The sequence below is a fragment of the Pinus tabuliformis genome, chromosome 8, assembly GCF_031772625.1.
Source record: "Pinus tabuliformis cultivar Carrire ecotype Pingquan chromosome 8, CPIR1, whole genome shotgun sequence".
Lineage (NCBI taxonomy): Eukaryota > Viridiplantae > Streptophyta > Pinopsida > Pinales > Pinaceae > Pinus > Pinus tabuliformis.
In genome coordinates, this window is record NC_142294.1 from 464,834,728 (window position 1) to 464,861,900 (window position 27,173).

The 27,173-nt window shown below is 39.4% G+C and overlaps 1 protein-coding gene across 1 annotated transcript in view; it reads left to right on the forward strand.

Moving 5' to 3' along the window:
- Positions 1-1,707: 1,707 nt before the first annotated feature.
- Positions 1,708-27,173, forward strand: part of LOC149236056 (Thioredoxin superfamily protein) — a 30,574-nt gene continuing 5,108 nt past the window's right edge. Inside the window, exons 1-3 of the mRNA XM_089372305.1 lie at positions 1,708-1,743; positions 3,896-4,042; positions 4,156-4,565. Of these exons, the coding sequence (XP_089228431.1) occupies positions 4,197-4,565 (369 nt within the window). The 5' untranslated portion in view covers positions 1,708-1,743; positions 3,896-4,042; positions 4,156-4,196. The remainder of the gene's footprint in view (positions 1,744-3,895; positions 4,043-4,155; positions 4,566-27,173) is intronic.

The following is a 27,173-nucleotide window of genomic DNA, read 5'->3' on the forward strand; positions in this document are numbered from 1 at the left end:
ACATTCATTTGGGCGAGTTTGTTAGAAGGCTTGTTTTGTATGCAAATGACCTTATTCTGATTGCTAAATATGGTCTTTGCAAAAGCACTTACTTTCCCTTGAGAATTTTTGTAGAAGGGTGAGGATGCAAGTCAATATTAGCAAAACGAAATTCGTGATTTTCTCTAACAAAAGAAAACATAACCAACATAAGTTCTACTTTGAGAGCAACACCTTGAAAGAAGTTGCAAATTACAAATACTCCGGAATTGATTTCAATAAAAATCTAAGCTGGGACGACTATAGAAAGAAAATAATTTTGGGGGGTTGGAAAACATTTTATGCTTTTCAAAATAGCTGTAGAGAGGCAGAGTTATGGGACTAGAAAACCACACAAACTCTTTTTGGGTTTTTAGTGATTCTAATGATTCTTTATGGTTGTGAATTGTGGGCTAGTAGTACATTCAACATATAGTGGGAACAAATTGAAAAAATTCAAAAGCGCTTGATTACAAACAAATTCAAAATTAGAAGAGCAGTTCCTTATGTTATCTTGTTAAGTGAAACAACGGGCTGCTCCCATTGAATTAATTGCTATGGTGCAGGTCATAAGGTATTTAAAAAAAATTGAGCAAATAGAAGAGGGAAAATGGCCTAAGGTTGTATTTAAGGACATATTGTGCAAAAGAAAGAAGACTTGGATGTGAGAAAATAACAAATGGTTTAGTAAATGGGTTATTTGCTTGAACATGTGTCCCACAAACAATAAAGAGATAAAAACTTTTGCTATGGATAAGTTCCACAAGTGTACTTGAGATAAGAAGCTAGGTACAAAGAAATAGTACTATATTGAAGAGTTTAATCTCACTCATAATCATCACCAAAAGTGTACATAGGAGCTAATATTTCTTGGAGAGCCAAAATGCTTATTGCATAGCTAAGGACTAAGAAGTGTGAGAAAAAAGAGTATGTATTTTTCGCTCTTCCGGAAAAGTGGAAATAGAAACGCATTTTATATTAGAATTCAAGGCCTTCAAAGACAACCGGGAAAGTTATGGAGATACTTTGGCAACTAGTTCTTGGGATAATTTAATCAGCAAGGAGTTTGTCTAGAAGCTGGGGGAGTTTGTTATAAGACTTCACATGAAATGAACTGAATACATGAATTAGATGACTAAACAATCTCTCCTATAAACTACCTTTAACTTCATAGACGTTAAAATAATTGCTTTCTTTAACTTTAAAAACCTTAAAATATTTCTTCACAAATTACGAAATAACTACAATTTCTAAGCTCACCAATTTTGACCGAGCCGCATTTAGAACAATTTTCTTCACAAATTCCAAAATAACTACAATCTCTAAGCTCACCAATTTTGACCGAGCCGCATTTAGAACACGTTAAAATAATTATTTTCTTCACAAATTCCGAAATAACTACAATTTCTACGCTCACCAATTTTGACAGAGCTACATTTAGAACTTGATAGACGTTAAAATAATTTCTTTCGACAGAACTACATTTTCGACGCTTTGGATTAACAGGACGAATAATAAACACACTGAGCATGAATGTTGTAAATATCAATCATGACGGCCATTTACCCTGTATTAAATAGACAGCAGATTACAGCATGACTCATTTAGAAATCTAGTAATTATGCACTAATCTTCCGAAAATGTCAACACACAAGGGCGCTTTGGCGGACCCGGGCTTCTGAGGCGCGGAGAATGGTGGTTGGCAATTCATAGCATGCACCATAGGTAGCAAATACTTCTTCATTCACAAGTTTTTTAATTGAATAATACCCTATGGATTTGTCTGGATTGCAAATTCTTAAACCAAAATAGCACTGTGTTTATAATTGGAGATAATTTTAGTTTCGAAGGGTTCCTGCATTTGATTAGATCACGGTAATAGCTCATTCTCTCATCTGTTATGCCTGCTTATTTATTTATTTAATTTCCTTTATAGGTCTTATGGAATGTTTGATTCCATTTGAACTGCATTCAAATAAACCTACATTCCCCATTTCTAGGATAGGTAACGAATTGGGTTTGGTATCGCTTAAATTTTGGTTTTTATTGCCCTATTTCATTTCATGCCACATCCCTAACCGAACATTTACCTGGTATCTGCGCAATCTTGGTCTCTGTGAATTTGGTTGTTTGAGCTGACTGTGGATTGTCTTTTCATTGGGGGTTTGTTTGTTCTCCAGTCATCGTGTTTTGCATCATTATGGCGCGCCTTGCAATCTAAATTATGAAGTGCATAAAACACAATTTTGCCTGTGGAGTCAGATTGCTTGGATTGATTTATACCCTGTGAATCTCAGGGCTTAAACACAATTTTCTGTTTATTAGATATTCATGCTTTCAGTGTGGCTTAGAAGGGTCAGTGCAGGCCACCTACGATTTTGCTCATAGCACTCCCGAAAAATTAGGACACTCCAAAATTCACCACTTCTTGGGGTCTTGGATGACGAAAGTCCATTAATTCGGTTCTGCCTGCCCTGCAGAAAAGGAAGGCCCTGTCTCTATTTAATTCAACAACTGAAATACTTGAAAGAAGTTCTGGCGTTGGAAAACTCATGACAAGTCCCAGTCATGGTTTGACCACAGGGAATATTGGCAATACACATTCTGTATTTTATTTGGGATCGGGCCTCCCAGTCGGGTGTATGTTTTTCTACCAAGAACTCGTGTGCAAACAGGGCCTATCTTTTAAACAGCTTTGCGTGCAAACATGGTGTGATTATATGTTGGAACGGAATCACTTTCCATTGCTTGTCAATCACGATGCGGGAAACTTTCGACCAAATCCACTTTTCTGGATGTATGCTTAAATATAGTTTCTAGGGTTCGAAACATTGTGTGCATCGGCTTTCCAGAGCACTAAGGACTGAGATGTGGTTTCTTGCCGGATCATGATGTTGTTTCCCGACATCATCTTGAAGTTGCATTCGGCTACCATAACATATGTTTGTATTGAAAGAAATGAGGGGTTCTACAGCCTAGGTTCATGGAGATCTCTGTCACATGTATGTGGTAATGGTAATTAAATCAAGTAAAAAAAAGAATCAACCTTTCATTTTTTACCATAATGTACACAGATGGAAATATTATTTATATTACCACCATAGATTGTTTTTTCCCTTTTTGGGTGTAATTTTATCCCTTTTCACCGAAGAAATCTCAATAAACCGAATGGATGTTTCCCCACATTTGTGATGGTAACCCTACTAAACCCACCAGCATAGAGTAGTGTGCCTAACCTAGTGGGATTTGGACCGGGCACCTGCTGACACGGAACTAGCCAAATGCCTATTAACATTGGCAATAACCAGTTGATCTTACCACCAGAGTTTTCATGTATGAACAAAAACTATAAATAAACCAGCATAGATTTATGTTAACCCTAGAGCTATTAAGGGACAAGAAATTTGCACCTCAGTTTTTGATTCTCTTAGTGCTTAATAGATTAGTAGTTAGCATGGATCTATGCTAGTTAAGATTGCCTGATTCTCGGTCTGTTCAGTGCTTTGCCTGAAATAATGTTGGCAAACTTAATATTGTTAATGATGTCTAAGTTGCAGAATGCAGTTCCCTTCAACAATCAGTTGCAACAGTTTTCTTCAATGTCTTTACTATACGAATTTGCTGTTTCTCAATTATAAGCTTCGGCAGGTTTTGTTGAGCGGGGCGTGCCTTATTTTCAAGATGCAGTTGTGGTTCACTAGGTTATAAGCTGTTAGGGTAGTCTAATATCTCGCCGAAAATAAGGGACTGCAGTTTTTGATTTCCATTCTGGTCATGTGCATTGCCTGATTACTCTATTCATGGTAGCTTCATTTATGCTTGAACATTACTAGAATGCAGTAATTTCATTGATTCGTTCAACTTGTTGGTTATGTAGGTTTGCTTTGGGCTTTATTAAAAATCAAAACTTGCTCGGCAAGAGGCATTTCTGGGGAAGGGAACTATTATAGCCTCTTCAGCAGCTGTGACCCAGGAACACTCGCTCTGCATTTCAAGTTGATCAGTTGTGTACAAAAACATGAATGTGTGTTGTTCATCTCAAACGTTGAATGGTACAGATGTTTTCCAGAACTAAATAATTATGTGTAGATTGATAAATCAAAATCCTTTTATACAACACTGTTTCTCTGAATGCAGCAAAAATCACGTGGAAGTACTCTCGGTTTAGAGCAGTTCATATGTTGCCAAGTCTGAGACTTGTACAAGTTGAGAATCATTCTTTCAAGATAAAGAAAACGTCAGGCAGGGTAAAAACATATGCAGCCCTTAATGCGGCAGAGTATAGGAGGATGAAGGCTGAAAGTCAAGTAAAATTACCTGATTATGAGGAGGATGAGGATCTGTGTCCCGTAGATTGTGTGAAAGAATTCAGGACCGATGCAGAATTGGAAGAAATCCTTGAGACAACCAAGAAGACAGGTTCTCTGGTAGTGGTGGATTTTTACCGAACAGCTTGTGGAAGTTGTAAGTATATTGAGCAGGGCTTCATAAAGTTGTGCAAAGGAGCTGGTGACAAGGAAGCACCAGTCATCTTCTTGAAACACAATGTAAGATTTCTCTCCTAATATTACACGATAAAACTTTTATATTTTGACAATTGTCAAATTTGTGTAGAGATTCATATCTTAAGAGAGCAGGGGTCTGATATTGTTATAGGCTTATAGCATACAGAAGTTTCAGGGTACATGTTTCATTCAAATTTGCATTTCCTTTTTCCCTATAAATTCTCATTACTTGACCACATCAGCTGCCAACGATGCCACTGTTCCAGTTTGTATTATTGATCTGTGCTACTGTTTGTATCATCCAATTATTACCTTCCAGATCCAGAGAGTTTACCATGTCTCTCTAGTCTCTACATATACCATGTAGACAAAATAAATCAGGTGAATACGAGATGGAGCACTTTTTATATTCCCTGCAATTTTTCATATCTTCTCCAGCACGTTGTTTTTTTTTTGAAATTATCCTTGGGTATGGACAAAATGCAGGAATGGTATCTTGTCTTATTTTCCTAATGAATTGATGGCCTTAATGAATGAAAACTGGATCCAAACTTTAGAAATACACAAGCCATAACACAAATTACAGAGGATTCATTTCCCATATTATGATTATGGGGCAACTCATAAACCTAGCAAAGCAAATAAACATAACATTACACAAACAATGACACAATTGTTTGGGCAGTGGATCAACTCTAAAGTTTGTTAACAAAGAATGTAAAATATAGGAACAATATGAATAACCTAGCCAAGGGAAGACGAAGTGTTTTGTCTTCTTGTTTGATCATATTCCATGTTATACAATAATATACAAAAATGGTGAAGAGCAAGAGACAGGGTTGTTGGAAGATGATCCATTCTGACTGCTGGAAATCAGCACAGACTTTTGTTGAATTGTCAACTACACTGTGCGCTCTGCTTGGTTCTGCCATGGTGCTTGTGATGAGGTTGTGTGAGAAATTGTTAGCGTGACCATGTTCATTATGTGCAACCGGTGTTGTAATCATGATTGCCATTACACCAAAACCCGCAGGTGTAATGTAAATGGACGCATTGCCAGAGTTAACGGATCCACGAGAAGCGTTTAAGTACATGTCACGAAACACACGGGGAGTGTTGGTTTATCCAATGTCCAACAATCTACCACCAGCATGAGCCGAGTGTGATTCAAACTCGAGAGCTTTAGCTCTGATACCACTTTCTTGCTTCTGCTGTCTTCCAGCCTTCTCTAATCTGCCCAAGTCTTCTCCCAATCTCTGTTTAGGCCTGTGGCACTCTTACAGTAGTCACAAACAGCCCTCAACAGGCCTTTCGGCCTCCTGCAATAAGACCGAGAACTCCCTCATGTTATGCGGCCTCCTTCTGCTACAGTTCAGACCTCTAATGGAGAGACAAATCACCTAATAAAACAGCCCCAATAATTTGTCCTTCTTTAAGCCTTGTCCTTTTTTCCTTTTTCAATTTCAGACTTGAATCCTTCTTCTTATGCTTGACCGAAATTGGATGATGGAAATGAAGAGCTTGACCTTTTATTTATACATGTTTTCCTTTATAATGAGGAGATACATCTTTTGAAGGGACACGTGAGCCTACGCATGTAGGCTTGCCAGATTTTTTTTTGGTCAAGTAAGAGTGGAGCCTTCAATTAACCGAAAAAAAAAGATTACATATGGTACACATCTTTACAAGTGTAAAGACCAACAAAAGACAGACCCGTTGATGATAAACAAACAACAGGGTCAACAAAACCCAAAACCTTACACACAAAAACAAAATTAGACCCCTGGTCCAGAGAGACCATTGTCTTCCTCCTGCTCATTATTCATGGTCTGGAAGTACGCCATGTCTTTGGCTGCCTGTCGTTGACAATCATCACACAGTTTACCAGAGGGTATAGAATCCTAGTCGTACTGAATATAGCTTTCCTTACATAGCACTCCTTCATTCGCCAGATGATCAGCTAACATATTGGCTTTTCTTCGCACATGAACGAAGCTGACGGTTCTCAGGGTTCGCAAGTGGGAATGAATACGCTGAAAGACCTGCGAGAGCCTCCAATGTTTCGACACTTTTCCAGGTGCCATTCCATTACACATTTTCTTGGCCGCATTAATGACCAATTCAGAGTCAGCTTCAATGATGGCATTGTGTAAATTTGACTCCATCAGGATTTCCAGGCACTGCTCTAAGGCCATGAGCTTCGCCATGTTATTAGTGGCAGTCCCCAAATGACTGTGAAAGATATCCTTTATGCGCCCCTGCTCATCTCTTATGACACCGCCAAATCCAACCATCCCTGGGTTGCCCTTAGAGGCCCTGTCTATATTGATTTTCAAAAAACCATGAGGAGGAGGCTGCTAGATATCTTTACCAGCAATTGTTTTTCTCACACCCTTGATAGTGCCTTGGGGAACCAGAGAATGGAGACCCAACTGCAGCAATATGTGAGCATCCTGGGGCGAAGGAGGGTCCTCAGGAATTTTCCACATAAGGGCTCCTACTGTATCTTTGAGCTGTCGTAAAATTTGGACAATGATGTTCTGGGTCGAGCCTGTTTTGTTCTTGAAAATCCTGCCATTGCGTTCTTTCCAGACATCCCAGATAATAAAGCCTAGAACCAGAGTCCAAGCCTTGTTAATGATTTCATTACCTGAGAAGTCTTTCCTCCAATTCTTCAAAGTGTTGGTGATGCTGAGTCTGTCCCTGTCAGTTTGCTTGAAGACTGAGGCCGCCCAATCCCACAAGGTAGAGGTGAAGGGGCAGAGGTTTAGTAAATGTTCCATTGTCTCCTCCTGTAAGCCACATAGATGGCATTTGGATGGGCCAACAAAGCCCCTTTTCAGAAGATTCTCCCATGTGAGAATTTTCTTTTGGTGAACCAACCACATAAACAACTTGATTTTCATCCATTGCAAGTTCTGCCAAAGGTCATTCCAAACTTGATCAGGGTTTGGATAATCGAAACCTAGGGCCATGCGTTTAGCTTCTTTGAGGTTAAAGGTGCCTTCGGTGTTTCGACCCCATCTCAGTTGGTCAGACGAGGATGACACCAAAATCTTCCTCTGCTCCAAGTCAAGAGCAAGAGAATCCCCATAGGGGCTTGCCAGATTTTAATTTTTACTAACTTTAAAAATTAATTTTTCTTCAACGGTAGGGAGTTTGGGGGCAAGTAGATACTCATTGGAAAGCTACAAATCTCCTCTATAAGTTGATGTAGTCATCCCTTCAAGATATGACCTCTAATGGTGCCAATTTAATTATTTCTTCATCATATGCACTTTTTTCATAACAACCCTATTAAGGAATAAGGGCATTAATTGAATTAGGGTTTTTCATGCATGGATTTAGGATTTCAATAGATGTTCTTCAAGGTCTTGCTAGGGTTTCTTAGGGTGTTCTTAGGACATCTTGTAGCAAGGATTTTAAGCACCAACTAAAGCTCTTATGTGCATTAGGAGTAGGGTATAGATGATTAGGGCATAGGATTAGGCTTAGCAAGGTAGGGTTCCATCATATTAGGACAAGGGCTTCTTTGCACAAGTTAGGGTTGCCATCATTTAGGATTTTATTGTGTTCAATTATGGTTTGGGCTTGCCAACTCATCATTTCTAGGGTTAGGGTTATCCAAGGCATGCTTCAACTAGGGCTAGGGTTTTGTCATCTTCAACAATGCACCCAAGTTGCCATCATATTGACATCAATGACAACTTTATCCAACAATCGGATCTTAGTTAAGCAGTGTGACCCGATAATTAGTGCTACCTGTGAAATTGCTGACTATCCCTGGGGAATTGCACAAGGGTTTTTCTTTGCAATGTGTGACTTGTGCTATTGTTGCATGGGGTTTATTCCCAGGTGTTGTAGGCAGTAGGGATAAATGACTTATTACAAACACTTCTTTCATTGAAGTTTTGATATTTAAAGTTTAATGTTTTGAACCTCATTGGTAAAGTTGTATGAGGAATATATCAACGAGGTTATAATGCACATGCAAAAGTTGTGTAGGTTGTCTTAAAGAAGAATGCAATACATGTTGGAGAATGAAAGATTCAGCTAGCATAATGATCTCCTACACATGCTCCCAACAACTAAATCTGTTAAGGGAATAATGGAAACAAGGAGATAGTAAGATTCCAAATTCGACGGTAACGAAAAATGCAACGTTGCTTGGCTCAATAAAGCATAAGAATATTTCAAAATCTACTATATTGACAATGATGACGAAAAGATTAGGCATGCTTCCATGAAAATGTAAGGCGAAACATATAGTTGGTATATGTGGTGGAAGAAAATGACACTTGCTATCAGTTGGAGGAAATTTAAGGATGCGTTCTTTAAAAGGTTCCAAGGTGTCAAGAAAGAAGAGTCCTTCTCAACATTCACCAGATTGCGATAAAAAGAAGATGTGGATGAATACACTCGAGAATGGGAGACTTTAGCAACACGAGTACCTGGATTATCAAAAACTCGTCTCATTCAATCGTACACCTCGGGACTTAAACCCCATCTACAAGCAAAACTTGAGCTTCATGACATTACGTCGATAGAAGTAGCAAGACAAAAAGCAAAAGCTGCTGAAAAGAAATTTGAAAAGATGTTGTGGTCAAAGGCTGAAAGAGTATATTTGAGACGAAGATTTCCCTAGTCTGCGAACACGGATAACACAAAATATGTTCCACCACATCTTTGTGAAGGAGAAAAAATTAACGTGGAAATGCAAAGGATGAAAGAGGGCAAATGCAAACGCTGTGGTGAAAAATGGGACCCTAAACATAGGTGTGCTAAAGGAAAAGAGACCAAAAACCTGTATAAATGCGAAGCAACTAATGATTCAGACAGTGATGAATCAGATGTAGAAATCGAAGATTCCCGGAATTCTCTCAAGAACTAGATGATGAGAGCATTCCGCAAGTATCATTATCGGCCATGACAGATATATCGCAGCCCCAGACATTAAAATTAAAAGGATATATCAAGAAGAACAATGTAATGGTTCTCATCGATATCGGTAGCACCCACAATTTTTTGGACTCAACCATGGCAAAGAGACTCAACATTTTTACATTTCCCATGAAGGTTATGGTAGTCAACGGTAAGAAAATTGAAAAAGTAGGGAAATGCCATAAAGTCAAATTGCAGATTCAAGACTTTAATTTAGAATCTCTGTTCTACACGGTACCATTAGGAGGAGTGGATGTGGTCTTAGGTATCCAATGGTGTTAATTTTAGGTATGTTCTATGCTAGAGCAATTTATTTCAGTTTTTATAGTTAGCTCAATACCTTTTCCAGATTAGCAATCACATCAGCATTAAAGTAAACTGCAGATAGAACATAAATATAAATCGCAGAAGACAAGCCAAGACACAAGATGTGGTGCTAGCCAGGGACAAACCCCAATGTGGGGAAACCCTTGATCAATTCTTCTTTTATGTTCTTCAAAGTTCAGCAGAGAAAGTGAGAGAGATAGTACATTTACAATAGAAGTCAACACTTTGACTTTTGATATCTGCATGAGATCAGTTGAAGACATATTGCTTCAACTGATTCTCTAAGGTGACTCCTTCACCTATCATAGTGCTGCCTCTCGTCCATTTGCTGCACATAACCATGTGACACAGTGTTGAACCTTGATGATAGAGCTGCTCTCATCTGCTCTCATCATCATGCTGCTCATTATTTATCATGCCCACTGTGCTGCATCTTCTATCATTATGCAGCCCTATTCATCATCATGTTGCTCCTTACTTATCATGCCCACTGTGCTGCATCTTTCATCATCATGCTGCTTCATTTATCATCATTCATCACTGCTTTGATGAGAGGATTATACACCATGACTGTTCCTAGAGGCTGAGATGATCTTAGTACCTTGAGATCATAATTGCACCTCACTGTATTGTAAGATTATGATCCTTGTCTCTTACCTTTGATGAGACTGACACTCTTCGCAGAGGTGATCACTATCACTGCATATAGGTACATCATCTAATACTTCAAGTCATTGCTGTACAAGATGTATGTCACCGAGATCTATATACCGAGATCTTCTTCATCCAACCGAAACCAAAATCAACGTTTATAGCTGTTGTGATCATAGCACATCAAGACTGCTGCAAGTATGCCGAGGGTTTCTATTATCATGTAGACTTACTGAATTAGCATAGATCTACATTATTGTAATGATGCTACCAACGTGATATTTATTGAGTCTTGACAAGCCGAGGATGATTCATTCACTGTGTCCTTATCCAAAGTTATTTATGCCTCGTCTATCCGAGATAGATGTGCCTAGATCACATACATTCTTCTTTGCTTTCTTCATCTGAGGATACTTCCATTAGAACACAGGTATGCTGAATCTGTGGCTTGACTGCGGTTATGACTGCGTATAAATATCTCTGTGCTCTGCGTATAAATGTCTTTAAGAACAACGTATAAAGTGTCATATGAACATCGTATAAAGGTATCACATGAACAACGTATAAAATGTCACCATGACTGCGTATGAATGTCTTCATGAACTTCGTGTAAGGAGTCTCTCTGCCCTGCGTATAAATGTCTTCAAGAACAGCGTATATGAACAACGAATAAGGTCTCCGTGTATTGAGTATAAGGTCTCCATGTACAGCGTATAAGGTCTCACCATGAACATCGTATAAGTATCTTCAAGAACTGCGTATAAGTGTCTTCAAGAACTGCGTATAAGTGTCTTCAAGAACTGCATTGGATCAGCTAGGGCATCATCTGCGGTTAGGGCTTCATGCTAGACCAACGTATGCTCTTTTGTGTCTCTCCTTCACCAAAAACCCAAAGACGTGGAGAGGAGGAGATCACATGAAGAGGATGTGTCCAAATGACTTCAAGTCCTCTTCTATTTATACTAAAACGTAGATGATGAATAGACATGACTATTGGGCATAAGTTGCTGGCCGACTTGACAATTTGTCTTATAACACAAATAAATTCATAACTTCATAAATACTTATCGGAATCGGATGATCTTTAGATCAATCCTACACCTCTCGATGAGAGGGATCCAATAAAAATATCAGCTGCCATAAATAAGATGACCCACATGGAGTTTGGCCCTAGTTGCCAATTTTAACACTCCCTCTCAACTAGGGAGAACTCCATCCGCTGATCCATATATCCGACTGTACTATCTTTGCCATCAGTGCCTTGCACTGCTCTGCTCAGCTCAACTCTGTTCAGCTTTGCTCTGCTCTGCTCAGCTCTGCTCTGCTCTGCTCAGCTCTGCTCTGCTCAGCTCTTGCTCAGCTCAGCTCAGCTCAGCTCTGCTGAACCATGAAGAAGAAGAATTGATCGAGAATGTCTCATACCATTCTCCACTGAAGTCAGTCTCAGAGTGTGTACCATTGGTCCCAGACCAGTCCTCTACTGACCTGAAGTCAGCGTCATAGTATGTACCACTCTCACTGGTCCCAGACCAATCCTCTACTGACCCGAAGTCAGTTTCAGAGTGTGTACCACTGGTCCCAGACCTGTCCTTTACTGACCCGAAGTCAGTGTCATAGTATGTACCACTCTCACTGGTCCCAGACTAGTGTCATTGATCACAGATCAATGAAGGTCATCCTAGCATAGGAATTACGGTAGATACAACGATGTGTCCATCGGTACTACTATGGTCCCTATCCTCATTTCCCTGCTCATTGATCAGATGAGAGGTACTTCCCATGAGTCCTGGACTGCATGGGTAGGATGTCTCGACAAGAGAACTAATCATCCTATCCACAGGAGAGCGAATCATCTTGTCCATAGGAGAGCGAATCATCCTGTCCCACAAGAGAGCGAATCATCTTGTCCACAGGAGAGTGAATCATCCTGTTTAGTGCGCACCACCAGGGGAGGGTGAGTCACCTTGTGGTCATATGTTGCTCCAGTAAGAACCGTAAGCCCCCAGAGCTCCCAGAGCTCAATGTATGCAACATGCAGGACCCTTTTACAAGGGTCTCTTGACGACTCCAAGTCGTTCAGGAAAATCACAGATTTGATCTTCCCCCGGGGCTTAGACAAAGTGTAGCGACTTGTACATCATCTGGAGCTTCCTCGCTCATTGACTTACCATATCCCAGATAAGGTAGTATCTGATGTCTATCTGCTAGAGCAATCATCGAATACGGGATTCCTCAATAATCGAATCCCCCCTCTGGTTGTCACAGAGAATCACAGTGGTATGTACAATCAGCTCACTTAAGAGCTTCTGCAACCATGCAGCTTCACACGAGATCATACTCATAGCTATGTATTCGATCTCGACGGTGCTTATAGCAACCGACTTCTGCTTCCTGCTTATCCATGATATCGAAGCAGAATCTAAAGAGAACCAGCATTGAGAAGTGCTCTAGTGATCCTCCACACTGCCTGCCCACTCAGCATTTGAATAATCACGCAGTTTCATATTTCTGGCAGTGTATCTCAATCCATGAGAGATTGTGCCCCGAAGATATCTTAGAGGATTCTTGGCACCAATCCAGTGAGGCTCAACCAAATATGAGCTTGCCATGCTAACTGCAAAACATATGTTCGGACGGAAGTTCACCAAGAACATCAACGCGAATGAGTTTATGAAACTCAGAGGCATTTCCCAAATCTGGTCCGACATCACTACCATATAACTTCTGAAAGTTAATATCCTCGAGGTAGTCACAGGCTTGCAGTTTATCATTCCACATCCGGAATCCAACTCCCTCTTACTTCTGCAAATGAGAGGGTCTGTACCTATCAGAAATAGGTCATCCTCATAAGGTGCTGGTATGAGAGGTCTATCATCCACAACCTTCGGGTAATGGTTTGGATCGGTTTCACTCCTAGTGAATCTCAGCTTCATCCGACAGCTATCAATCCTCTCATACTACGCTCGGGGTGTTTTGCTTCAAGCCATAGAGGGCTTTCTTCCACCTGCATACGTGAGATTCCTGATCATCAATCTCAAACCCCTCGGGTTGTTCCACACTTGTGGACCTGCTACATGAGGGGAATGGTCCCCTTGTAATATTTTCCTTTGGTACATCTCAGACATGTACTTTCATGCTCTTTTTGAATTCAGGGATCCCTGTCACCATCTGGATTCTGACTCACAGACCTCTGGTGCTATGTGTCAGTGGACATGGTCCCCAGTGGACTTCCTGCAACTTGATACAACCCTGAACTCAAAAACATCTTTGAAAATTCTATTTTCAAACACGTACCTTTCCATCAATGAGTGCCACCCTGAAACCTTTGACTTCCATTGCTGGAATGGACACTAGGTTCTTCTTGCGATCAGGTACATAAAAGAGATTATGTAAATGAATCAAGTTACCCTCATTCAATTGAGGGATAACATTCCCTACACCCTTTCTGGGATAGGTGGCATCGGCTCCAAGTATAATCCCATGATTGTTTCCATCTCTACCAAATTAGAGAGTGTACCCATTTCTCCGATGAAGTGCCTTGAAGCACTATAATCAATAAGCCAGATTCCCAAAGAATCTGAAGGAGAGGGCCAATACAAGATAACGCTTCTTTATCTTATCAGAAACAACATTTGATTCTTCATACTTGGGGTTCCTTGCTTTCTTTGAAGAGTCGACCATTTCCTTGATGAACTGTATTGCTTGTCATTCCTTTGATCATTGAAGATGTTCCCAAAATGATTGTTTATCTTCATCAAGTGATGTGTCTCTGCCATTCAGACACTTCTTCGCATAATGGCTGAACTTATTGCAACCAAGGCATTCGCCTTTCCTTCCACCCTTAGATCTGAACTTCCCAATGAAGTGATATTTAGGTAGGTCATCAGAAACTTCTGTTGCGTCATTCTGATAATATTCTTTGCTTCATCCTTAGTGAATTAGAAGAGGGATGATGATCCCATTGATCCTTTTGTCCTGTCCCAACTGTCTTTGGTGATTGCTCTTTCACTCTTGCTTGGGCATTGTCTTCACCTCACCTCTGATACCATGTTAATTTTAGGTATGTTCTATGCTAGAGCAATTTATTTCAATTTTTACAGTTAGCTCAATATCTTTTCCAGATTAGCAATCACATCAGCATTAAAGTAAATTGCAGATAGAACATAAATATAAATCGCAGAAGACAAGCCAAGACACAAGATGTGGTGCTAGCTAGGGACAAACCCCAATGTGTAAGAATTTACAGGGTAAGTTCCTCAGATAGAACACCAAAGGACACTGCTCACAAACAGATCACAGATCAATACACCAGTATTGTTGACGTGGTTAAAACCCTCATAGAGGGAAACGGTCCACGACCTGAGCCAACGTGGCCACTTCAGGCAATTTACATAAGCTTCTCTCATGAACGGTTACCCTACAAATGACCCTCCATGCTCTTTAAATAGAGATCATGGACCAATCGGGTGTTAAGCCACAGATCAAGTGTCGGTAATACCGAGGAGAGAATGAACTGTCGGATCACTACATATCGTGACCGTCGGATTGTAAGTTACAAAAGTACATAGTAAAGAAACACACTTTACCTAACTCTACACTAGACCAAGTTATACTTAACTATTTCCTATGTGTCGGAATACCCTAACATCCGCCCTTAAGAACAACTTGGGATAGGATTGAAGGATGTACAAATATGACACAATAGGAGAAGGAAGGAGGCATTAGAGCCTATCCCCCCTTAGTGACAACTTCCTGAACTCCAACCATAAATCGAAGTTTAGTAAACTTCGCCTCTGTGAGAGCCTTTGTAAAGATGTCTGCAACTTGATCATCTGTTGAACAATATTGCACTTCAAGAACATGGTCGTGAATGAGCTTTCTGATGAAGTGCATGTGCAGTTCAATGTGTTTGCTACGCTGATGTTGGACTGGATCTTTGCATAGTTGAATGGCACTTTGATTATCACACCAAAGTGTAGTCGGATGCTGTTGTTGAAAGCCAAACTCTGACAGGATCTGACGAAGCCACAGGGCTTCCTTACTAGCTTCTACGGCACCACGATACTCTGCTTCTGCTGAAGAAAGAGAAATGGCACTTTGTTTCTTGCAAGCCCATGTAATAGGTCTTGAACCAAGAGTGAACACATAACCTGCAGTAGACTTCGGATCAGCGTGGTCACCAGCCTAATCAGAATCAGTGAAACCAACCGATAGAGGAGATGCTTCTGCACTGTAATGAATCCCAAACTGGACTGTACCTCGAACATAACAAAGTATTCTTTTAGCTGCTTTCCAATGACTTTCATGTGGATTTTGCATAAACTGAGCAATAAGGCCAACAACAAAGGAAAGGTCAGGATGAGTATGGGTCAGATACAAAAGTTTTCCTACAAGTTGATGGTATAAGGTAGCATCTACTTCAGGAGAAGTACAAGTGACTGAAAGTTTGGCTCCAGACTGAAAGGGAGAAGGGGCTGGCTTACAGTCTTCCATGTGAAAATGGCGTAGAAGATCACAGGCATACTTGGATTGGGAAAGGGAAATACCTTCCTTGGATTGCAAGACTTGAAGACCAAGAAAATAATGCAAGTGTCCTAAGTCTATCATTTCAAACTTCTTTTTAAGGCTGGACTTCCCTTGGTTTATAAGGTTGGGATCACTACCAGTGAGGATAAGACATCAACATAAAGAACAAGAATGATAAGAGACTTGCCCACTTTCTTGGTGTAGACAATCTTGTCAGAATGACACCTAGAAAAGCCAATTTCTAAAAGAAATCTATCCATTTTGGCATACCAAGCACGAGGAGCTTGCTTGAGACCATAAAGGGATTTCTTAAGCTGACATACAAGGCTGGAGTTTGTTTGTATAAAGCCAGTAGGTTGTTCCATATAGATTTCTTCATGCAAGTCTCCATGCAAGAAGGTAGATTTAACATCCATCTGATGGACTTCCCATTTGAAAGAGGCAGCAAGGGAAAGAACAAGGCGGATAGAGTTCATTTTGGCAACAGGGGAGAAGGTTTCAGTATAGTCAATGCCTTCAACTTGTGAAAAACCCTTAGCAACAAGACGAGCTTTATGTTTATCAACTTTTCCATCTGGTCCATACTTGGTTCTGTAAACCCATTTGCATCTAACAAGTTTTCGTCCCTTTGGTAGAGGAACAAGATCCCATGTATCATTTGCCAATAATGAACGATATTCTTCATTCATGGCTGCGTTCCAATCTGGATGGCCTGAAGCTTTCTCAAAGGTGTCAAGATCATAATTCGCTGAAGCTTGAGCCAGTAAAGAAGAGGCTCTATCGAACTGAGAACGTGTACGTCGCTGATCTGTAGGATCACCGACAAGAGCGCTTGCTGCATCCCGAGTAGCACGGACCCATTTTGGAAGTTGAGGAGCTGAAGAAGGATCTTGAGAAGGTGGGGGAGGATTGTCATCCTCGCTTCCATCATCTGAAGAAGAAATATTTTCAAAAGTAGAAGATATAGAGAGAGGTGGCACATCCATCGAACTAGGCTCGTAGGCCGATATATTTTCAGCAAACTTTACATCTCTTCTAATGATAACATTTTTGGACTTAAGTGGAATAAGTCTATATCCTTTGACATCTTCAGAATATCCAACAAAAATACATTTTTCACTCTTAGGTTCTAGAGCTTTATGTTTCTCATCTGGAATATGGGCCCATGCTTCACTTCCAAAAACACGAAAGTGACTTACATCTGGTTTAATTGAGCTCCATGCTTCTTCTGGAGTGATATTCTTTAAAACCTTAGTAGGAGTGCGATTTATTATGTAATTTGCACAGTTAATTGCTTCTGCCCAAAAATTAAGACTAAGTCCTTTAGATTGAAGCATACAATTAGCCATTTCCTTTAAGGTGCGATTCTTCCTTTCAGCTACACCATTTTGTTGGAGTATATGGAACAGTATGTTGCATTTGAATTCCATTCTCAGTGCAAAAGTTGATGAATTTGTTGTTAACATATTCTTCGCCATTATCAGATCTTAGCTTAAGAATTTGATGTCCAGATTGTTTTTCAACAAAGGCCTTAAAGGCCAAAAACATGTTAAATACTTCACTCTTGAGTTTTAAGAAGTATACCCAAGTGCGTCTGGAGAAATCATCAATGAAAGTTAAGAAATACTTATAGCCAGAGAATGAAACAATTGGAAGTGGACCACATAAATCATTATGCACAAGCTGTAAAGGGGCTGAGGCGTGCCAAGAGGCACGATTTTCAAAACTATCCCGATGATGTTTTCCGAGTACACATCCAGAACAAACACCATCTCCGCAAGATACCATTGGACGACCTGTCACCATATTTTCTTTACATAGATTTTGAAGGGAGCGATAGCTTAAGTGACTAAATCGCTCATGCCAAAGTTTGCTCACTTCATCATTATGAGCAACAAATACCGAGGGAAGATTTGATGACCCAAAGTTGTTAAACTTATACAACCTTGTAGAATCATCATCAATGCCAGTAGCTAAAATCTGTCTAGGATCTTTTAGGTCCTTAATTACAACATCGTGAGGTGAAAATTCAACGATTTTACCTTCACCTGAATGAGTTATCTGATATACAAATAGAAGGTTGCAGGATAATGTTGGAACACATAATACATCATTAAATTGACCATTGTCTATATGAATAGTTCCAGTTCTTACAACACTAAGAGATTTATCATCACCAACATATATATTTTTGGTGTTACAATCATTTAAAGAAGAAAACATGGCTTTGTTTTTTGCCATGTGATAAGAAGCTCCAGAATCAATGAGCCACTCATGAGAATTAGAAAAAGAAGATACATTTAGTGCATATCCAGACCGAGATGTTTGACAACCATATGCAGAAAGTGCTATCCCTGAGGATGAAGTTGAAGTTGAAGAGTGCTCCAAATGGATATTATGCTTCTTCATTGCTGCTTCCAAGGCTTCCATCTTCTTAAAGCATTTGGATTCTAAGTGGCCATCTCGATTACAAAAGTGGCAATGTCTATCAGTCTTCTTCCCTTTGTTTTTATTTGCCTTATCATTTTGTTGAAATGATTTTTCATTTTGAGGCTGAAATTGCTTAGGACCCTTGTTTGGTTTAGGACCATTCTTTTTAGGATATGGCTTCTTAGGGTTCTTTGAATTTGGTTGTTGCTGAGCGGCTAAGGCTTTCTTATAAGAGTTTCCAAGATTAAGAAGACCAAGGTGTAAGAGTTTTTCTTGTTCTCTTATTAAAGAATCACAAAAGGAATCAAAGGAAGGGGACTTGTAGTCTTGTCCTTGAGAAATGAAGGCTTCTCTTATAGAATGGAAGGTGGAAACAAACACAGAGTAGGCTGGTCCCAACTTAGTAAGAATGTAATAGATAAGGTTACCATCTTCTTTCTTAACCTTAACACCTTCCAAGAGAAGTCTAAGGGTCTTGAACTTGGACAAAAAATCTTTAATGGAAGAAAAATTATTGGGGTCCAATGTAAGCAACTCATTTTCGAGTTGATGGGCTCTAAGTTCATTTTTAATTCCAAAAACTTTAGTGATCTGTTTCATTGCTTCATCAGGAGTATCAAGTTCTGCGATATGGAATCTAAGGTCTGGAGAAATAGACATCGCTATCAACCCACGTGCTTGATCGTGCCTATTTTCCCATTTCGCTGCCTTATCTTCATCTTTCAGTTTGGTTTCTTGGCCTGAGGCTATTCTGTAAAGACCTTTACTTCTAAGTAAATCCACAATGTAGGACCACCATTGGAATTAGTTGGTGCTGTCAAGAATAACTTGGCATGGACTTTCCATTTTAACAGAAACTGAAGCTATAGATGCTGAAACTAAGTGTTCCAATGGAAAGATCTCGAAAAATTAGGCTGGTTCAAAAAACGGCTCTGAAAACGGCTTCTGGATGAAGAAGTTATGGCTTTTTGAAGAGAAGTTGTTGAAGATGCCGACGAAGTGCGGGAATGTACGGAAATGAATGATAATGTTATATTAAAAAAAATCTTCCCCTTTCCAAACTTAATCTAAGTAGCTCAACAAAAAGAAGACTTGAACTCAAGACCTCTACTCTCATAAAGTAGTTTTGGACCAAGTGAGCTAGATTAAAAGGTTAGCAATTTTTCGAAAAGAGGAAGTGGGGTTTTTTTTAAGTCACTGAAGCTTTGGGCTGCGTGCTTACTTGAGAAAGCTCTTTTTTCCCTACAAACAAAAAACACAAAATCCAACACGGACATGCAAAAAAAAACAAACCTTATGGCTAAAAGTTAGCTTTAGCCGGAAACTAAATATTTTCCTCAATGTTTCTGATTTTCCGAGATCACACTAAGGCGCGGTGGAAAAGAGCATACACATGAGAAAAATCCTTCCTTTTTGTTTCTGATTTGCCCAGATCGCACAGAGTCGCGGGGCAAAGAGCATACGCAGAAATGAAAGGTATAGATCCGGTAATAAAAAAAAGCAAAGAGCTAAATAAACCGAAATATACGGAGAGAAAATAACTAGAAACTGCAAATAAATACTGTATACCTCAAGATCTTAAAAATGACGTAGCTAGGGCTACCGGAAACCTTTTTGCGTGAAACGAAAGGGGTTCCTCATTGGAATAGATGCTCCTAACACAATAGAGCAGTTCTCTCGGCCCGAAAGCAGTGAGAAATAGTAGATCTAGGGAACGGCAGTTGGATGCAGTTCTACCGGCTTCAGATTTGGATCACCAACGGATGCGGCCCTCAAATAGCTCTGATACCATGTAGGAATTTATAGGGTAAGTTCCTCAGATAGAACACCAAAGGACACCGCTCACAAACAGATCACAGATCAATACACCAATATTGTTGACGTGGTTAAAACCCTCAAAGAGGGAAACAGTGCACGGCCAGAGCCAACGTGGCCACTTCAGGCAATATATTAATAAAAGAATGAAAATTTACATAAGCTTCTTTCATGAACAGTTACCCTACAAATGACCCTCCATGCTCTTTAAATAGAGATCATGGACCAATCGGGTGTTAAGCCACGTATCAAGTGTCGGTAATACCGAGGAGAGAATGAACTGTTGGATCACTACATATCGTGACCGTCATATTGTAAGTTACAAAAGTACATGGTAAAGAAACACACTTTACCTAACTCTACACTAGACCAAGTTATACTTAACTATTTCCTATGTGTCGGAATATCTTAACACAATGTGGGGAAACCCTTGATCAATTCTTATTTTATGTTCTTCAAAGTTCAGTAGAGAAAGTGAGAGAGATAGTACATTTACAATAGAAGTCAACACTTTGACTTTTGATATCTGCATGAGATCAGTTGAAGACATATTGTTTCAACTGATTCTCTAAGGTGACTCCTTCACCTATCATAGTGCTGCCTCTCGTCCATTTGCTGCACATAACCATGTGACACAATGTTGAACCTTGACGACAGCGCTGCGCTCATCTGCTCTCATCATCATGTTGCTCATTATTTATCATGCCCACTGTGCTGCATCTTCTATCATTATGCAACCCTATTCATCATCATGTTGCTCCTTACTTATCATTTCCACTGTGCTGCATCTTTCATCATCATGCTGCTTCATTCATCATCATTCATCACTGCTTTGATGAGAGGATTATACACCATGACTGTTCCTAGAGGCTGAGATGATCTTTGTACCTTGAGATCATAACTGCACCTTACTGTACTGTAAGATTATGATCCTTGTCTCTTACCTTTGATGAGACTGACACTCTTCGCAGAGGTGATCACTATCACTGCATATAGGTACATCATCTAATACTTCAAGTCACTGCTGTACAAGATGTATGTCACCGAGATCTATATACCAAGATCTTCTTCATCCAACCGAAACCAAAATCAACGTTTATCGCTGTTGTGATCATAGCACATCAAGACTGCTGCAAGTATGCCGAGGGTTTCTATTATCATGTAGACTTACTGAATTAGCATAGATCTACATTACTGTAATGATGCTACCAACGTGATCTTTATTGAGTCTTGACAAGCCGAGGATGATTCATTCACTGTGTCCTTATCCAAAGTTATTTATGCCTCGTCTATCCGAGATAGATGTGCCCAGATCACATACATTCTTCTCTGCTTTCTTCATCCGAGGATACTTCCATTAGAACACAGGTATGCTGAGTCTGCGACTTGACTGCGGTTATGACTGCGTATAAATATCTCTGTGCTCTGCGTATAAATGTCTTTAAGAACAACGTATAAAGTGTCATATGAACAACGTATAAAGGTATCACATGAACAGCGTATAAAATGTCACCATGACTGTGTATGAATGTCTCCATGAACTTCGTGTAAGGAGTCTCTCTGCCTTGCGTATAAATGCCTTTAAGAACAACGTATATGAACAACGAATAAGGTCTCCGTGTATTGAGTGTAAGGTCTCCATGTACAACGTCTAAGGTCTCACCATGAACATCGCATAAGGATCTTCAAGAACTGCGTATAAGTGTCTTCAAGAACTGCGTTGGATCAGCTAGGGCATCATTTGCGGTTAGGCCTTCATGCTAGACCAACGTATGCTCTTTTGTGTCTCTCCTTCACCAAAAACCCAAAGACGTGGAGAGGAGGAGATCACATGAAGAGGATGTGTCCAAATGACTTCAAGTCCTCTTCTATTTATACTAAGACGTAGATGATGAATAGACATGACTATTGGGCATAAGTTGCTGGCCGACTTGACAATTTGTCTTATAACACAAATAAATTCATAACTTCATAAATACTTATCAGAATCGGATGATATTTAGATCAATCCTACACCTCTCGATGAGAGGGATCCAATAAAAATATCAGCTGCCATAAATAAGATGACCCACATGGAGTTTGGCCCTAGTTGCCAATTTTAACACTCCCTCTTAGGTATCCAATGGTTACAAACCCTTGGTAATTTCTCTGCCAACCATCAAAAGAAATTTATAAAATTTAAATGGGAAGGGAAGAAATACAAATTATATGGGTTCCAACCACCTGAGAACCAAATTGTATCATCATCTCAGATGATGAAAATGATTCGGAAAGGAGCACCAACCTATGTAGTATAGTGTCATCAATTAGAAATGTTAACTTCAAATCTAGTCAACGAAGAAGCACCAAAGGTCCAAGAGTTAATTCAAAAGCACGAAAAAGTATTCCAAGGCCTTCCGATGAAGATGTCGCCTAAAAGAGATATCGAGCATACAATAGAAGTCAAAGCAGGATCAAATCCCATCAACATCAAACCATATCGATACCCACATCATCAAAAAACTGAAATTGAGAGATTAGTCCAAGATCTTTTAAAGTGTGGCATCATCTCAAAAAGTAAAAGTCCGTATGCTGCTCCAGTTGTATTAGTTCAAAAGAAAGATGGATTGTTTAGATTATGCGTCGATTATCGAGGACTAAACAAAATAACAATTAAAAACAAGTTTCCCATTCCTTTTATCGATGAAATGTTGGATGAACTGCATGGTGCTAAATACTTCTCCAAATTGGACCTAAGGTCAAGATATTACCAAATCAGAATAAGATTGGAAGATGTAGCAAAAACTGTGTTCTGAACACATGAAGGTCATTATGAGTTTAAAGTAATGCCTTTTGGTTTAACCAATGCACCGACAACATTCCAAGCTACTATGAACGAGCTATTCCGTATATATCTAAGGAAGTTTGTGTTAGTGTTCTTTGATGACATTTTGATCTACAGTAAAACTTGGAAGGAGCACCTACAACATTTGGAGAAAGTTCTTACTGTGTTGGAAGAGCATCAGTTCTATGCCAAGAAGTCAAAATGCACTTTTGGGAAGGAAGAAGTAGAATATCTCAGACATATAATATCCAAGGAAGGAGTTAAAGTAGATCCTAACAAGATCAAGGCTATAAGGGAATGGCCCAAACCAGTTAATATCTCCAAGCTAAGAGGATTCTTAGGGTTGACCGGGTATTATCGAAGATTTATTAAAAACTACGCCCATATAACGCACCCCTATCAAACCTTCTAAAGAAGAACTCATTTCGATGGAATGATGAAGCAGAGAAGTGTTTTGAAGACTTGAAGGAAGTTATGTCTAATGCTCCTGTATTGGCAACTCCAGACTTCTCAAAACCATTTGTAATTAAATGTGATGCTTTGGGTATAGGAGCAGTACTAATGTAGGATGGTCTCCCAATCGCATTTGAAAGTAGGAAGCTCAATAAGCAAGAACGTCTCAAGTCTACATACAACAAGGAAATCCTTGCTATTATGCACACATTAGCCAAATGTAGACAGTATCTCTTGGGAAGTAAGTTCCTAATACGAATAGATCATAATAGTCTTCAGTATCTCCTCCAGCAGAAAACGCTATCTACGAAACAACAAAAATGGATAGAAAAAATCGCTACCTTTGACATGGATATATTACATAAGAAAGGGAAAGATAACGTAATAGCTAATGCCTTGTCGAGGAAAGATGAAGAACCATCGTTACTTGCAGTGTTAGTGGTTGTTCCCGAATGGCTTAATGAGATTCGAAGTGAATATGCAAAAGATCCAGAAACAAGTGCTATAATCAATAATCTTCCTCAGAATTCAAAATTTGAATGGAAGAATGATATTCTATGGTACAAGGGAAGAATTTATTTGAATGCAGATTCCAAATTTAAAGCCAAGGTTCTCAAAGAGTCGCATGATTCACTGTCAGCCGAACATGTAGGATACTTTAAAACCTACTACAATGCATGCCAGTCATTCTTTTGGAAGGGAATGAGCAATGATATTCAAAAATATGTAGCCGAATGCGATAAATGCCAGAGGAATAAAAATGAAAATATTATGACACCCGGACTACTTCATCCCTTAAACATTCCGAATCAGAAATGGGAGGAAATATCAATGGAATTTATTGAAGGTTTACCTGTGTCTGATGGTAAGGATAAAATTCTTGTAGTAGTCGACAGACTCACCAAGTATGCTCACTTTATTGCAATGAGGAAATCAGACTCAGCAAAACAAATCGCTGAAACATTTTGCAAAAATGTTTACAAATTACATGGATTTCCCAAGGTTATTGTGAGCGATAGAGATGCCAAATTTAAGGGTAATTTTTGGAAGGAATTCTTCAAACATATAGGAACCTATCTCAACATGAGTTCATCTTACTATCCTCAAATAGATGGCCAAACATAGGTTGTCAATAAGTGTTTAGAAGCCTACTTACGTTGTTATGCCACAGACAAACAAAATAAGTGGGTTTAGTGGTTACATCTCGCTGAATGGTGGTACAATTCCACTCACCACACATCAGTGAAAATGACTCCTTTTTAAGCTCTATACGGTTACAAACTACCGAAATGGAAGGAATTTGCTATCATCGAGATGAAGCTGCCAACTGTTAAAAACCAGTTAGATGAAGCCCAAAAAGTCGTCCTAACTCTAAAAGAAAATCTAAAAATGCAAGGAATCGTATGAAGCAAGAAGCTGACCGAAATAGAACTGAGAGAGAATTTGAAGTTGGAGATCGGGTATTTGTCAAACTTCAACCATACAAGCAGTTGTCCTTAAAACAAAAAGGAAAAAATAAATTGGCATCAAAGTTTTATGGACCATATCAGATCAACAAAAAGATCAACCAAGTTGCATACAGTTTAAGCCTTCCTGATAAAAGTCGTGTTCATAACGTTATCCATGTTTCCTGCCTCAAAAAGGCACTCGGTGAACATCAATTAGCACAGACAACACTTCCGACCTTAGATGACGAAGGAAGGGTTATTCTAGGTCCAAAATGTATCATATCCACCAAGGAAAGGAAGCTGCGATCACGAGTAATCAAAGAATACTTGATCAAGTGGAAGGACTTACTAGAAGAAGAAGCTTCTTGGGAGACTGAAGCGTTTCGTCAACAACATCCGTCGTTACGTATGCTTTGAGGACAAAGCATCTTTTTGGGAGGAAGGCAATGTTATATAAAAATTAATTATTCTGTAAACTATTAGTTTAATTAGGGCATAGGGCATGATCAAAGATCATGCCCATTCACCAAGAGGCACGTAGGGTTGTATTTAAGCTCGGGCCTCTCAGTCTGTAAAACATCAATTCATTCATTAATTAATAAAATATATATCTTGCTGATAATTGCTGAGTTTGTCGATTCGAGTGTTGCCTTGATCCAGGGCCAAGATGAGGATAATGATGACTTGAGATGCTTTGGGAAGGTTGGTACACCCCTTCTAGATGATGACGTCATGCCAGCAGCCAGAGGCTTGCAATGTCACCCTTGCAAGCCCTAGATTAATGATGTGTGGCTTCATGATGAGACGTATGGCTTGAGGAGTCATGGTTTGGAGATGCACCCTTTCACATTGATGAGATGTCTTGGAGTAAGGAGCAATCTTGGACCCTTCTTGGCACTTTGCTCGATGGAGATGCTCACTTAATGAGGATGACGTCATGTTAGAGTGCTTTTCCCACACGTATGGAGAGAAAGGAGGTATTTTATCACGTTTTGACATTATGAGAGCTATTTTATAGGTTGGCTTGTGACCTATTGACCTTGTGAACACTTAAAGTCATAATGTTAGGGCTTTTACTTGTAAATTTTGTCCAATTTGACTTGGTTACCCTACTATAAATAGAGGGGAGTCAAATTGAGTGGATCATTGTCACACACACTCAAATCTTTCTCTAGAAAGAGTGTACACTAGTTCTCTCTTGTTCACTTGGATGCAATGGCTAACTAGGGTATGGGAATTGTCTTGGGGAGGATATGTTTTACATGGAGAGATTTTCTCTGGATTGATGAAGTGATGCTTGCTTGAATGGTGTAAGTTTATTGCTATTTTTCTTCCATTTTGCAGTAATTGCTGAAATTAGGATTTATCTTGTGTCATATTAAAAATTGCAATATCTTTTATGGACTCTTATTTCTTAATACGCAAAATGTGTCATCATCTATCCATCAAAGGAACTGGATTGCATCTTTCGACCTTAAATCTCATTGAATTGAAAGTCCCTAGGGTTTGGTAGAAGAGCGAATTCTCTCTCCTCCCTCTCTGTCCAAGATCCTCTTTCTTTGACCTTGTCCTATTGACTCCATTGCCCTTTTTTATTGAAGGCACTAGTTTGTGTGTGTTGATCAAACCAAAAACTTTATATTTTATTTTATAGTAAACTAGGGTTAGGGATTGGTAAAATCTGCATTTTGAATCTTAACTTTACCCATATGTTATTGTCCTAAAATTAGACACCGCAGCTATAAATGTTAAAAAGACAAATCTATCATTTTATGCAATTTTCACCCCTAATTTAAGGGCTGACGTCTAGGGTTTGTTTGCTGTTTTGTGCATTTTTAAGCATTAAAAACCTTGTGTTGACCAACCTTTTGTTTACCCCTTAATTGCTGTTGCAAGTTTTGCATGTTCTAAAAATGTATTCTTTTAAAACCCTAATTCATAACAGCAAACCATGAATTGACGGTGGCTAGTAGGACAGATAACTGGAAAATGTATAGAACTTATCTCGGCTTCCCAAGCTTTGTCAATGGTTTCTTCAATTTATCATCTCTCTCTCACACTGAGCCGTTCTTCTTGAAGACCTTTCTAGGGTGTATAAATTAACAAGCTTTAAGTCTTCTTGGGAAAACCTTTGTTATGGGGATAATATCCAGCCAGAGAACAACAGGGCAGAGGCCACTAAGGTGACAGTGGTGGCCGATCTCATTGTTGCCCTAGATGTAGAGTGCTTAGTGA